Here is a 15,276-nt window from a genome sequence, read left to right on the forward strand (position 1 = left end):
TGTATTGCTTATTGTATTGCTTATTGTATTTTTTATTGGTTTATACAGAGCAAGTGCCCAAGAAATACACTATTTGCAAAAAGCACTATAATTCAAAATTGCCAAGAGTTTTAATCGCATTCCTCTTTTACGTCCTAAGTCCACATATACAGCACTTTTTTTTAATTTAGTGGGAACTGCACTGTGGCAGATATATAAAGTATGGGAGAAAGTATGATAAACTATTATGCTGGTTATGTATTCTTAAACCCTAAACTCTAATTTTATGTCATTCCTGCCCAATCTCTGAATTCTCCCTAAAATACATTAAGGTACTAAAGCAATGTTGTTGTTGTTGTTGTTGTTTTTCCCTATGACTGAGTTACTTTTTATTTAGAATTCAGGCCCCTATGTCCTCTACAATCTTATATTATATTATAATCTTATAAGGCAAGGCACTGACATCCTAGTTACCTTATAAATAAAAAAAATATATGAAACACACTGCAATATAGCAAGAGATCCAAAAGTAGAAAATCATCTTTCAAATTTCTATACCCTGGCTTAGCCTCAGAAATCTCTGAATGCCCAGGCTGGGTATCTAGAGACCTGGGTTCTAATCCCAGCTCTCCCATTAACTGAATTTCTAGGCCTCAGATTTATCATCTATGAAATGATAACTACAGAGGTACACTCTAGGAGTCAATGAAAAAGAAAGAACTGGCATTTTCAATCTAATTTAAGCTTATATTTAGTTCCTCCACCTTTCTAACATAGAAGTAAATGCCCTTTATGAACCCCCAGACCACATACTTGTTGCGGGGGCTGGGGGAGGCCGGAAAACAGCTGCATCATTAGTGTGCCCTTTATTAAGACCTAATGTTCAGGAATGAAGATGATTTAAATATGACTGAATCCTCCATCATTAGAAACAGCTGGTCTTTGAAAAATAAAGATGAGGCTGAAAATGTATAATCTCAATTTTCAGTTTCACACACTACTTTTAAATCTGGGAGGAAGATGGGTAAAAGATAGGAAAATGTATCACAATATGCAAAGTTTACTCCCTAAAGTGAGAAACAATCTAAGTATAATATAGTTACAAAACAAATCAACCAAATATGACCAAGACAGCCTGGATTTGTGTGTCCCCTTCTTTTAAGCCTTAGTAATTCTTGCAGACATTCCCCAATTTACAGAAGAGTTCATGTATGAATTAGTTGTTTGGAAATTTAAACACATTTTCCCACAAAAATAAAGCTATTTACACATCTTGGCAAGGTGCCCAGGGTAGCTGTTTAAAAAGGTTTGGTTAACCCATAATGGACCAAGGACCTCATACACAGTATAAAAATGGTTCTGTGAGAGATGTATTCAGAATTTCAACCCGGGGTACTGAGAACACATCTCCCCAATGGGATAGGAAGTGGGAACCACCCAAAGTCACTAGTTCCTTTAATGTGGTGCAGAACAGAGGGAAGGAAAAAAGACAGAGGAAAGGCTCCTTTTAATGGCAACAACTGGACGGAAAAAGCAGGAGCATGGTCAGAGAAGGATTTACCATGGAGTTGATGGGGTTCAGGAAATGTTACCTCAAAAGATGGTACCTTGACAAACGAAGTATTTTAAACTGAAGAAATTTAAGAAATTACATATGTAGGAAGGACTCTCGGACCTTCTCCCCAGAAGCTGGTCATAAAATCCTCATAAGAGGTGTCCTCCCTAGGAGGAAGCATCCTTCCTTATCGCCAAGATGGAAAAGTGCAGAGAGGAATAAGAATGAAGAGGGCTTGCTTGTTTCCCCACTTTACTTAACACTTGGCTTATACCCTTTGTCCTATCACATTTTTTCACAACTCTCCATTCTTCATCAAATGCAGCATAAAAACATGAAGATTTAACTACTTCTTCGGGCCTTCATTTCCTTATGAAGGCTCCCATGTCACATAAAAGTTATAATACATGCATTTGTGTCCTTTTCTTTTAGTAATTTGTCATTTGTTACAGGATCCCCAGCCAAAAACTTCAAAAAGTAGAAGAAAAAGATATTTGCTTCCCCTATAGAGCCAATAAAGTTTAAGCTCTGGCCTTTTACTTAGACTTTTACTGAAAGGAGCCCCAGCAATATATTTGCATGGAAATATGTCTTTGTAAAATTTTCAAAAGATATGCAAATGAAGGGTAGCAGACTATACCACCCCAAAATATATCACTTTGGCATAAGGATAATTTGAGCTGAAGGCAACTGAGAGTAAGTAGAAATAAGAAAGCTCTCTGTACTCCCCCTATTTGCCTAAAAGCAAGACATAAATTTACCTCTTCTTTGCTCTACCAGGATGGGCACAGGTTAATCCCTGGAGATAACTTTAGACCCTTATCAGCAGGGAAGGCAAAGACTTAATTCTGCATAACAAATTTTACTCTTGCTTCTCCAGGTAACTTCTCCACAACTGGCCTTCCTTAAGTGTTTGCCTCTTTTGTCTTTAGCTGAAGGTGGTAATTTAGTCTGGATTCTAAACTATCTTTTTTGAGTTACTCCCTTTTCCCTGGGGTATCTCCCATGTATATGTGAGGTATACATGTTAATAAACTTACTTTTGTTTTTTCTCTTCTTAATCTTTTTTGTTGGGTTTTGTTTTGTTTTGTTTTGTTTTTTATTACAGAGGTCTCAGCAGAGAACTTGGAAGGGGAGAAGAAAAATTCTTTTTCCTCCCCTAGTAACCACAATCAATTAAAAGTGCTCCTTCCACTTCTGCACTCCATTATACCTTCCCTCTTGTCAGGTGACACTAGATTTGGCTGAAGGAAAGTTGATTTAAAAATACATTTGTTTTGGTTTAGTGGGATATACTGATGTGGTTCATGTAATTTCTGAGTAGTTATTACAGACTGTCCCGATTTAAGAATGCTGAAGGAGTTCAGAACAGGCCTCCCCAAGATGTGCAGCTTTGGCATGTGGATTATTTTGAGCTGAAGGCAATCGCGATCCCGCAGGTCACAAGAAAATTTTTCTTCAAAGAATTTAAATTAGCGGACTTGCCCATGAGTTATCACCAGAAATAACTTTTTATGACCTATCTATAGGGGGGGAAAATTTCTAATTACTGAACATCTGCTCTTTTTATCATCCTGCAAATGACCTTGCTTCCTTCTGAAGCTCCAGGTGTCTGACTTCATCCCTTAGCTCAGGATGCCATATTTTCCCTTTCTGTCTCTGACTCTATCATGTATGCAGGGGTTCCCATATGTAAGCACAATTATAATTTGCTTATTTTCTCTTATTAATGTCTCATGTCAATTTGATAATTAGATCAGCCAGAAGTTTCTTCTCTCCTACAATGCCTTCCAGGAATATTCCTACTTCCCACTAATATGTCCATGCAAATACATCACCAGGGCTCCTATCAGGGCCTTGTGTAAGTGAAGGGCCTCAAGCTTAAGCTTCATTGGCTCTGCAGGGGAGGGGAAATATCTTTTTCCTCTACCCTTTGAAGCTCTTGGCTGTGGCAATGTAACAAATGACAACATTATAAGGCATCGTGAAATTTTATTATAAGATTGAGTATCATAGTACCTGGCACTGGATTATGAGAATAATAAAGAAGAAACATGGTTAAACAAGGTTTGAGATGTACAGAACCAGAAGTGAGTCTGTAGAAAATTCTTCCAATTAAAAGACATGTAAAAACTTAAAATACACCACTTATAAAGTTAATTCATGCAACAGGACCCACAAAATGGATGCTGCCCCAGTGGCTCAGCCCACATCACAAATCTAAAACTAAGTCAGCCTGCACTTATAGGAGATGCCTCACCGTAAAGGAAATCTAACACAAATCACAATCTTCCAACTCAGCTTCCACTAGCTTACATTATCCTAGAAAATAGAACCCACTAGCTTTATAAGGAAATCACTGACCTCGTTATCAATCATGCCCTGTTTCCATGCTGCCTCTTCCAATATTCTGTAAAACCTGTTCTTGTCCGAAACCCCTCAGGAAGCATGCTCTACTGCTTGTGAGGCATTGTACTCCCCCAAACCACAGATCATTTTCCCTTAAATAAAGGACATCAAACTAGTTACTAAATTGTGTAATTTTTGTCATTTCACATCTCTATAGGGAAGACATCAACAACAAACTACTTAATGAGGGTTGTCAATTAAGATGCAAAAGTTTTTTGGGTTTACTCATCAAACAAGAAAACCTTTAAGTGCCTTGCAATCTTAGTTTATATATTAAAGAAACTTGGAAGACATTTTTTCAAATGCAACAACGAACCTAAATTTTACATGACACGAACAATGATGTTGTACAGTGAAATAAGAAGGAGCAGGATTTGGGAAAGATTATCAGGTTTTGGCTCAAGGTAAATCATCGTTAACTGACTCTAGGAATCTAGAGGAAGAGTCAGGGTGGTAGTAAGTCTTGATTTGTACAACTTGAGTTTCAGATACAAAGGATGCATCTAACTACAACTCAGGAGAGAGGTTCAGGGTTAGAAACATAGATTTGGAAATTACCAAAATAGAAACAGAAGCTGAGAATAGATGAGATAACCCTGGAAGACAGAGAGGAATGACGGAGTATGACACTGCGGAGAGAGTAACAGGTATACGGCTGGAGGAAGAAAAAGAGCCTTTAAAAATGACAAGAACTGGTCAAAAAGGCAAGAAGAAAACTAAAAGAGTCTGGTGTCCCTGAAACCATGGAAAAAGTGAATATTAAGGAAGTAGTCAACAGTGCAAGATACTTCGGGCAGGCCAAATTAAAAGAACTGAATGAAAAGTACTCATTGGGCTACTTAGTCAGCTATGACCCTGGTGATAACAGCTGTAGTTGAATGGCAAGACTGGAAGCTAATTACAGTGCACTGAGGAGTAAATAACTTCGAAACTCCACAAAATAGTTACCCTAGTCACCTAGAAAACTAATCTGTAAAACACAAATTGCCAGGAAACAGTTTTCTACTACTTCCTTTAACTGAGCTCTCTTAGAGCGTCCAGGAAAATCAATCCAGGAGTGGAAGCCAGACCCCTTTGCATCACACTGGCCAGGTCAGAGCCTCCATTCACCCTCTCCTCTTCTTTCCAACCCCATGATTTCTTTAAGCAAGTAAACTGCAGCGGTTTCTTTCTACTCCCCTTACACCTCTAATTATACAACCCAAATGGAGAGGGGAGAAATAAGCGGGTGCTTGGGTGAAGAAGGCAGGTGAAGGCATCTGAAAGAAGGAAGGTGTTGAAATTACCAATATAAGCATACTGGTGGGGACAGTAAATCCAAGGTTTTTACATTTGAGCCCAATTCTATAAATAATATTAACCAGACACCTAATTTACCCTTACATGACAAAATTTTACTGTCATAAAGCCAACTCCCAAAAAAAAAAACAACTCCTATTCATCTTTAGAGCCCTAAATTATCTATATGTTTCTACTGAATAAATCATGAAGAAACTATGGATGGAGAGGTAAGAATAAAATCATTTTACCTGACATTTTCTAGTGATACCAATTTTTTTTGTGGGCGATAATTACATATGACATCAATATTAAATCATCCCCTTGGTTTGCTGATGCTCAGTTGTACAGAAATATAATTACATTACAAAAAAAGGAAAAGGTAAACACTATCGAACCCTTAGAAAGCTTTGTCTTAATTTCAAAAAGCTGTTTGTTATTAAGAAAATCCTATAAAATCCTCCAAGGTGCCAAGACATCCTTTTTGTCATCCTTTTTTATTTTTTAACTAACTGGTTAGAAAACCAGACCATTAGTCCTTGATAACAAGCACTGACCCTGCTTTGTGCAAACTAAAGAGTGCCTTAATGCCAAGAGCTAACAGGAGAAGAATAATTGTTTAAAGAAGCTAAAACATGCTCCATCAATCACACTAAACAGTCAAACTGAAAAAAGCCACTTTGGACACTGAAAGCTTTGAGTTTATGTATAATAAAATTCCACTATAGTAGTAATTTCTTCATGTAAAAGAATTTTTACAGTATTTTAAGGTACATCTTTCATGTGATTCTTGCAAATAAGTAGTTGGAAAAGCAGGCCATTATTACCACCTATGTGTAGGAATTTCAGTAAACAGAAACTTCCTAGAGCACCAAGGGCCAAGTAAGTTCTCACTGCCTCTTGGAGCAAAAGCACCCTATGGCAACCACACAAATGAGAACATGGCAGAAGTCTAGGACATGAGCGAGAGAAGCTCTTTACAATGGATTTCGCTCCAGGCTGGTTAACATATGGCTAAATCAATGAACAGACCCAACTCAGTATAATATATAATTCCCTTATAAGGTATAAAAATTCCCACATCTAAAAGCTCTCCTAACAACCCACACTGTCCTACACCCAGTACATAAGAGGAAACTTCAGAGACCATAAATGGCGTGAATGTGGTCACCTGATTAGTTAGTAGCAGAGCGGAGAATAGAACCCAGTGCTTGACTTCCCCAGTTCCGAGCCATTATTGCTTAAACAGAAGATAGCACAGTAACAAAGAAAATACAAAAAGCCAAAAAGCCAAAAATACAATGGGGGGGGCACACATCTATGTATCTGAGGAGAGAAAGCAGGATCTGTTTCTAAATTGTATTCTTCAGGGTACTAAAAAAAAGTATGCCTGGAGAGCCCTGAACCAGCAGCTCTCTAACCATAGTGCACATATACTCATGCAGGCATAGACAGTCTAACAATTTTAAGGAAAAACAAAGCAATAAAGCATCAATGTCAATACACAGCCTACAATAATAACAAAGGTCTAAAACTCCTGAATAAGATTTTTGCAAGGTTATTAACTAAGACAACCCATTAGAAAAAAATCTCTGTGGTCAAACTAATTTAATTCAAAGAAAGTCTTTGACCAAAATGGCAACTTCAAGAAAGACAAGCCCCAAAGCTTAAAAAATAAACAGGACTGACCTTTAGAATGAACATTACCTTGAATTCTACAATAAAGGGTAGCACCTCATTAGATGAATAGCCTTCGCACTGCTTTCAAAAATACAGCTATTAAGCTTTCATGAAATCGAATGCTCTATAACTCAACACATTAAATGTAGACTGCGATGTTTCACAACAACAGGAATATGGAATGACGCAGACATTAGTTATCTTACCTGCACAATCCTTAGCAATCAAAAAATTAAGTTATTTTAATTTATTAAAATTTGACCTATAGTTCTCTCCTTATCATGATTGTTTAATGGTTCTTAGTACCCAGTTTTCTCACCAAAAAATAAAATCATCAGGTTTCCCTATGATGCCAACTTTCTAAAATGCGAAGAATATGATCAATCTCATTGTTAATAACAGCAGCCACCATTTATTGAGTACCTCCTATGTGCCACAGCCTGTGCCACTAGTTTTCCTTGTTATCTCCTTCAACCCTTAAACGAAACTCACAGAAGTGACCAAGTGGGCCACCCAGCTAGAAAGCAGCAGAGTCTGGATAGGAACTCGAGTACATCTAAGACATTTCTACGCAATGTGCTGCTAACTCAAATGAGCATACATTCAAGTCCTTGAAGCACCAGAACTGACCTAAAGGATACCAAGCATTGAACCTAAGAGAACTCAAGAATATTCAGCAGTGTTCTGAGTATAGTTAGTATAGTCCTAACTATACTCAGAAATAAGAATATTCAGCAGTCTCACTTATATCTGGTTTTCATAGAAATCTGCAATTATGAGAGCAACTCCTAGTAGAGGTAGGAACAAAAAAAAAAAAAACATGCACTTTGACATCATTCTTTAGAAACTGTATGGGTGATTCTAAATCATTTTTAGGAATCTGATAGAAGCTATGGATCTTCTTGCCAGAGAGTTACATATAAAATTCTGCATTATTTTAGAAGGTTCAGACTCCTTAAGTCCATCTACATGTTTTAATTTAAAATTCGTATTTGATTGAACTAAGAATCAATAGAATGCGCTTAAGAAAGTACAAACTGACACAAATAGAGTTCTTTGGAAATTGTTTTAAATGTTACCACAACTCTGCTCATGTATACAATCCTAGTTTCAATACTTCCGATAAATCTATGGCAAGGATCTTACAAAAGGAAAGAAGGCAGGTTTAAATGCCACCATTGATACTCACCGTTTTCCTGTGCAATTATTGTCATTCAGGCCGCCAACCTTGTTTATGGCAGACCAGGCTGTGAGAGCCACATATGGCAGAGAGGCAGCTTGAGTATGAGTGAGGGATTTGGGCTTGTGAGAAACCTAGATTTGAAGACAACAGTCAAAAGTAAGCAATAATTTGCAAACCTATGAACATGATTAAGTACATTTACCTTTAAGGGAATTCAACTATTTTCATAGATAAGTCTATAACATTAAGCCAGGCTCAGTATTTATTATATACCCTTCTTTAAGATTATCCATAAGGAGTATTCTCCAAATGACTCAACCTACTCCTAGGGTCAAAGGTTCAATGATGTTTTATAGGTAACATTATCAGACATAGCTGCTTAATTCTTTATAAAAAGATCACATTCAATAATCCCATTAGTCCTAACTATACTCAGAAATAAATCCAAATCAATCTGGAGCCCTCATAAACACATTCTAATTTGTTTTTGAGATCAGCTGTTTCCTTTACCCCCATTTACTGTAATCTTTCCAGACTTTCTCTAATCTCAGTAATACCCCTTCCCTTCCTGCCCTCCCTTCTATAGCCCTTTCCTCAACGTTAACCCTTTCTCTCTATTCAAATTGTCAGGCCTCCTGACTGTATTTGATTAGACTCTCGTTTTTAAAGTTATTTGAAACAGCTTGATACTTCCGTGCTTCTGTTTATAATTAATCAGTACGGTCCATTTGGTATATTTGGTTTCTACTATTTACACTGGGTAAAACCAAGAAACACAGCAGGGTTTCTAGATCTTATTCCAAATCCCTGCTTCACAAGACAAAGACATTGCTTTGGCAGGCAGTGTTATTAAATGACAGCAAATGCTTTTCTAATCTTTTAAAAATTCCTATTCTCTAGCTTAGCTCTTTCAAAACTACCCATTAAACATGTACCCGATCTGAAAAACAACCAGTTATTTCAGAGATATTTGTCAGTCTTTGTTTATCATATTTTCTGATGGTACTGTATCACAGAATTGGTGAGTTACCTCATTCCCACTGACTACAACAAACTCTGAGAGAGTGCCTTGTTTCCAGGGAGGAACTGCAGCCCAGACCTGAAACAAGCACACACATACACACAAACTTCATTAGAAACAGATCTTTTTTTAACCAAGGTAAGTGTGAGGTATTCCCTAATACATAACCCATCCTGTGAAAAAAAAGCACAAGTCAGCAATACACCAAGCAAAAGAGTGATTTTCACATGATATAAATGTATTATTTAGCGTGATTCTGAATGTCTCAAGTCAAGCCACATTGGAAGCAGATGCCACTAAATCCTGCTGTTCTTACACTACATAGAGTACCAGTAAAAACAGTCTCTGGGGCTTGAATCCTGGTTCTACCACTGATTAGCTACGGGATCTCTTTATAGTTTCCTCAACTGTAAACTGGTCCTAATGGAACATACCTCATATGGATTAAATGAGTTATTTTTTGAAAAGCAACCAGAACAGAGTTAGTTATTATTATGAGCTCACTTTAATTTCTTGGTATAAAAATCTGAAGTGACAAGTGACAGGTGATTATACCAAACTTAAGCTATTTTAAAACTATTTAGCCCATAAGGTAGGAATTGTCATTTAAAGACTCTTTCAAGAAAAAAAAAAAAATAGTCCCAATTATACATATTCTAAAGCCTTGCAATTCTTAAGTACTAGATTTAGGAAGCTTGAGTACAGTCAAGCTATTTGACAGAACCAAGAACAGATGCTAGCCAAAGCTCAGTATATTCAATGGAAAGAAAAAAAAAAAGGTCAATGATACAGACTATACTTTCAAAAGAAGCAGAATGAAATTTGCACATTTAGAAATGGAATAGCAGCATTTCATAACCTACCTCATCTCCGGGCTTGAAGTACTTTACATCAAGTCCACATTCCATCACTACACCAGAAACATCCCGACCCAGAGTCAGAGGAAATTCTTCTCCTTTTGTTTTTATATGTAAAGGATCACGTTTCATATTTAGAGCTGCAGCTCCATAACCACCTATAAAATACGATTTATCTGTTTCTTCCAAAGGAATAGAATGATTTAAAAGCTACTACAGGGTTATATAGGCCAGGTATAATTCTAGGTCCTCAAAATGTAAACTGTAAAGTAATCAACTATATATTTACAATCACACAGGAAAGCATGAAAACAATGAGCACTGTTCCTTTCAAAAAATTTGGAAAATTATAATCACTTGTTAAACTTAAGCTACCATTGCTTAAAATATTGTTCAATTCCAATTCTGAGACTGTCTTCAGAACTTTCAGTATTTTCTTTTGTACAGTTTTACTTTGTTCTTTAAAGATAGTTTGTTAATTTATTCATTCATAAACTTTCTAAACAACGAAGTCATTTGGTGAAGAAGTTAATAAACAAATAAGGTGTGGAGGTAGAATTTGACACTAACACCGGTCTATAAGTAGTGGTCCCCACCTACCAAAAAATGTTTCTACAACACTGTTGGATTAAGTGCATAGATTCCCCAGTAGAAAAGAACCACTTGGCTGTGTCTGTTCTGATACATTAAATCAGGTTAATTGCTTTATTATACATATCCATTTATTTTTAAGACTATTTACATAAATATCAGCTAAAGGGAACTGAACTATTCTTCTGATCATAATTTTTGGCTAGAGGGGAACAACTGAGATGGAGAGAGAATTTTTTAGTGTTATTTTTTTCTTCTCCAAGAAGAGAGAAATCACAGCAAGTCTAGATGCTAATGATCCAGTAGAAGGGAAAACACTGAAGATGCAGGAGAGTTGCTGAAATATTGCTCCCAGGTGAGGGGGGATGGAACCTAGAATCCAAGTGGAAGGGGTGGCCTTAGATGGGAACAAGGATGGTCTACAAGGCAGGAGGGAAGCTAGAGGATATAGGAAGAGATGCTGACAGGTGAGTAGCTTGCAGAAGTTGTTTTTCTAATAAAAAATCAAGACACATGGGAGAAAGCATTTGAAAGTTGAGATAGTACCAGAAAATCGAAGCTGATGGTCATCATGCCAATATTACACATTTGCCATCTGGCTAATTAGGGTTGTACTCTATTGAAGGAAAAAACAATTTCACATGTAATACAAAAGTCATGTTTTACTTTTCCTGTCTTACATTCCTTTTCCATCACTAAAATACAATTAAACAATTAGTCACTGAAATTCCTATGTGGTTTAAGCAAAAGAAGTGGGCAATTAGCCATGTCAAATTTTAGCAGCTGTTTCAGAGCTGCAAAAAGAATTCAGTCCTCTCTAGGTACAGAGCCTGCAGTGCAAGGTTGTTTAAAGTTTTCTTGGTTACCCTGATACACTAATGGGTCAACTGAGTAGCCCTGACTCACTGTACTAGCTAAACTAGCCCCAAATCCAGAAACCAGCTAGTAGTAACAGAATCTGCTTGATCATACAAAGGAATGGGAGCCCTCAGGAGCTTCATCTCATTGTCAGAGGTAGCCAGTTTGACTGATTGAGCTGGAACGACTTGGAAAATCATAAATCTGTCATCAGTTTCAAAGACTTTGATCCCATCTAAAGAAACAAAATTATTGGTATGACCCTGTTCGCTATATTTTTAATTATTAATTTCTTTATCATTTACATAATTTATGATTTTATGTCCAACAATAGTGGCCATCTCCAGAAAAATAGCCTACCTTCACCTTTCAAAATAGATATGTCCTTGCTTTCATGTCAAAGGAAATAACTACATCCTACAATTTATAATCATCTCATTATTTTTTCCCTAAGCTATCATTTCAGATACCTTCTGCAACGATAATCGCACATTTTCAAAAAACAATCCATAAGCAGGAAATAAAGAGGATAACTTGCAAATAATATTACCCAGTCAAATCATTAAAAAACTAAGATGTATCAAGAATACTATATATAAAAGTTAAATGTTACAATATTTTATTATTAAACAGCTGCAAAGAAAGTTCAGATCCAGCCATTCTACTGAAATTAAAATGTACACAATACATTTTATGCATGTGCATTCAAAGAAATGAAAAGTTAACAGTTCTAAATGGAAACAAAATATAAAAATTACTCATGAACAAAATACTGCTAATTTCAGTTTGTAATCTCAAGTTAGAATGAAAATGTAAACTGATATCAAATAATGACTACATGACAACAACATATGTGAAATAGGTAGGTAGTAGTTGACAGAGTATGGGATCTAGCTTCAAAGAGTTTATACTCAAAAGAGATGAAAAAACACACCAATCATTGGGTAGAAACCAACTACTTAAAGACATATCGTGTAAAAACTATATTATCAAGGTAAATAGAATAAAACAACATGCCCAACTAGTAGTAGCAATCATTACTTCAAAGCAAACAAAAATACAATGTCCTCACTTAACATCATGGATGCGTTTCTGCAACTCTAAGTGAAATGATGTATTAAAAAAACAATTTTACCATAGACTGTTTGATATAAACAAGAGTTAAGTCCCTGGTGCATTTTATCAGTTATAAAGGACCAGTGCTGAAAGAAATAACAGTATTTGAGGACGTGCTATACGAATGTTGATTTCATGAGACATTCATAGTAAATCATTTCAATTCCTTCTTAACAGAGCTTTCTAGCTACAAACCCATTTGAGTCCAAGTCCTTTACCAAACTCCTTTCCCACAAAGAAATGTGGAATAGATATTCTTCACATTGTCTTATCAGCACTATCCAAAAAAATATTATGCAAGCCACATATGTAATTTAAAATTTTCTAATAGCCATTTAAAAAGCAAAGAAACAATGAAATGAATTTTAATATTTACTTACTATATCCAAAACATTATCAGATTGCTATGCAATCAACATAAAATTATTGAGATATTTTATATTCTTTTTTTCTGTCTTTGAAATCCAGGGTGTATTTTACACTAACTGCACAACTCAATTCAGACCAGCCATATTTCAGTTGCTCAAAAGCCACATGTGACTAGTGGCTACTATATTAGACAACTAGTGGCTACTGGATTTCACTAAGTTAAAAACAGCAGCATTAAAAATTAGAGTCAAAAGACCTAAAGACAGTGAAACTGGACTTTACTTCCCTAATCCAGCTGTTTGCCAAGGTTTTATGTTCCCAAGATCTTTTTGAGCAGTCTAAAAGTTCCTTTCTTTCCCAACTACCTGTTAGGCTACGTTTTCTTCACTTACTTCAAATCGCATATTATAACTGAACATAAAAATATATTCATGAAGATCCAGTTATTTTATTAAGCCAGAAAGCAAAGAGATACCTAAAAGTGTAAACAATACTACTCTTAGCAGTATTTTTTATCTTATTGGGCAAATAGTTATTTTCATTACAAGCACTTTGAAGGTAGATCCTATGTTCTATTAACTACCTGTTCCAGTGCTTCACATATGTAGTTGTCCCTGTTATTTTTGTCATTTTATATTTTTATCCTGATTTAATTTTGTAATGTTAACACAAAAGTTTACTATATTTTGAAATGAATTAATAAGTATTTTTAAATATCTGTTCTAATTTCTAATAAAGTAGACAGTCATAGCTATAACTCACATAAACAAAAGCCCCAATAATTAACAATGTAAAGAGAGCTTAAGTCAAAAAAAGTTGAGAATTGCTGTTCTAATTTATCACACAAACCCTAGAAACAAAGAGGAAGAAAAGTCAAAGTACCAACATTTTATTTTTTTTTATATATTCCACTACATAATTCATTCTATCGTTAACCTTAATTTTGTAATTGGATGTCTGAACAAAGAAATTTACTTCATCACACATAGCTCATACAACTCCTTTTGCAATTTGATAAGTAGAACTCTAGTCTACACACAAGGCCTTCAAAACACAGACATGTGATTAAATTAAAACACATATGGCAGCTTACTTAGAACACTGAGATTAACTAACCAAGCACCCGAGATGTTTTTTGACTTTTTCAGAAGATGTAGATGAGTTCCCATAAGCAATATTTTTGTCATTTTCCAAAGTTAAAGTAATTCACAAACAGTAGTCTTTTTAGCACTATAATAATTGCATACTATATATAAGAAATATAATACTGTCAATATATCTCAGAAGAAATTAAGATGGAACAAAACAGAAAGGTGTATTTTAACTGCCCAGGGCAGAATGCAACAGCAGAAATGAGGAAAGCACTGTGGCATCCTGTTCTGATGCTTTGTCCTCTGGACCAATAAAGAAAGCTGCAAACAGTGAAAAGTAAAAAACTATAAAAATGCAAATTCTCAACTAATGTAAAAACATAACCATACCTCTAAAACCCATGATGGACTTCAGATTATCACAAAATTCCCAGGAGAGTATACCAGAAAGTTAGCTGTGGACACAACTCTCAAGTCCCAATTTGCACTCTAAGGAGGCATGGGAGCAATTCGAACATATATTTTGTAAAAGATTAAAGTATCCTGGGCATTGCAATTTGAAAAATTTTGGAAATACCTGCTGGGATACTGTCAAAAACCTAAACAATTCCTTTGTTAACCAAAGAAGTGTAGTCAAATAATTGATTTTGTAAAACTGATTCGCTGATGAAATTCTCTGGCACTAAAAAAGCAAAAAACGAACAAATCTTTAAAAAACTTACTTCTCATATTAACATCTATAGGATTTACACTCGCGGCGTGAACTTTGATAATGACTTCATTTGGATAGTGTATGATAGGTATCATCATGTCCTGGGTAAATCGAAGCACTTCATTCTGACCGTATTTATCTATCACCCAAGCGGGCATGACAGAGTTCCTTGGAGAGGTAGTACTAATCTTTCTAACTGAAAGCTTTTGTACAACTTGGCTTCTCCTGAAGCAAACCATAGTACATGCCTTTCTTCTAAGTACACAGGTCTTCAGAAGTTCCATCGTAAACGTGTGATTGAGTTGCGTGCCCTAATTAAAATGCACTCGGATTGGATTAATCTTCCCCCGCCCCCCGCCCCGAATTCCGTCAGATTCTGCCAGACACAGTGGCCAATTTCAAAATTGAGAATTTAAAAATGAAGTTAGCCTAGTGGAGCAAACGATGGAAGGAGGAGAAGAAATTATTGGGCACTTGGCATCCGAAATGCTCCAATTAATGTTCGGGTCAGTATTCTGTCCATTCTCCTCCCCACCTGACACCCCCTCCGCCTTCTCGCCCCTTGAAAACAAAAACA

The 15,276-nt window shown here is 36.0% G+C and overlaps 1 protein-coding gene across 3 annotated transcripts in view; it reads right to left on the reverse strand.

Moving 5' to 3' along the window:
* The window catches only part of RTN4IP1 (reticulon 4 interacting protein 1), a 45,535-nt gene that overhangs the window by 30,112 nt on the left and 147 nt on the right, over nt 1-15,276 (reverse strand). Inside the window, exons 1-4 of one of the 3 annotated variants that reach the window (XM_016155742.2) lie at nt 14,710-15,248; nt 9,969-10,120; nt 9,115-9,183; nt 8,091-8,215 (exon numbers count right to left, since the gene is read on the reverse strand). In XM_016155742.2, coding sequence (XP_016011228.2) covers nt 8,091-8,215; nt 9,115-9,183; nt 9,969-10,120; nt 14,710-14,983 — 620 coding nt within the window. In that variant the 5' untranslated portion in view covers nt 14,984-15,248. Of the gene's footprint in view, nt 1-8,090; nt 8,216-9,114; nt 9,184-9,968; nt 10,121-14,377; nt 14,471-14,709; nt 15,249-15,276 lie in introns of those variants that run through there. The other 2 variants (XM_036220490.1, XM_016155743.2) reach the window with 2 other exon arrangements.

This window comes from Rousettus aegyptiacus, unplaced genomic scaffold (genome assembly GCF_014176215.1).
Source record: "Rousettus aegyptiacus isolate mRouAeg1 unplaced genomic scaffold, mRouAeg1.p scaffold_m13_p_1, whole genome shotgun sequence".
Taxonomy (NCBI): domain Eukaryota; kingdom Metazoa; phylum Chordata; class Mammalia; order Chiroptera; family Pteropodidae; genus Rousettus; species Rousettus aegyptiacus.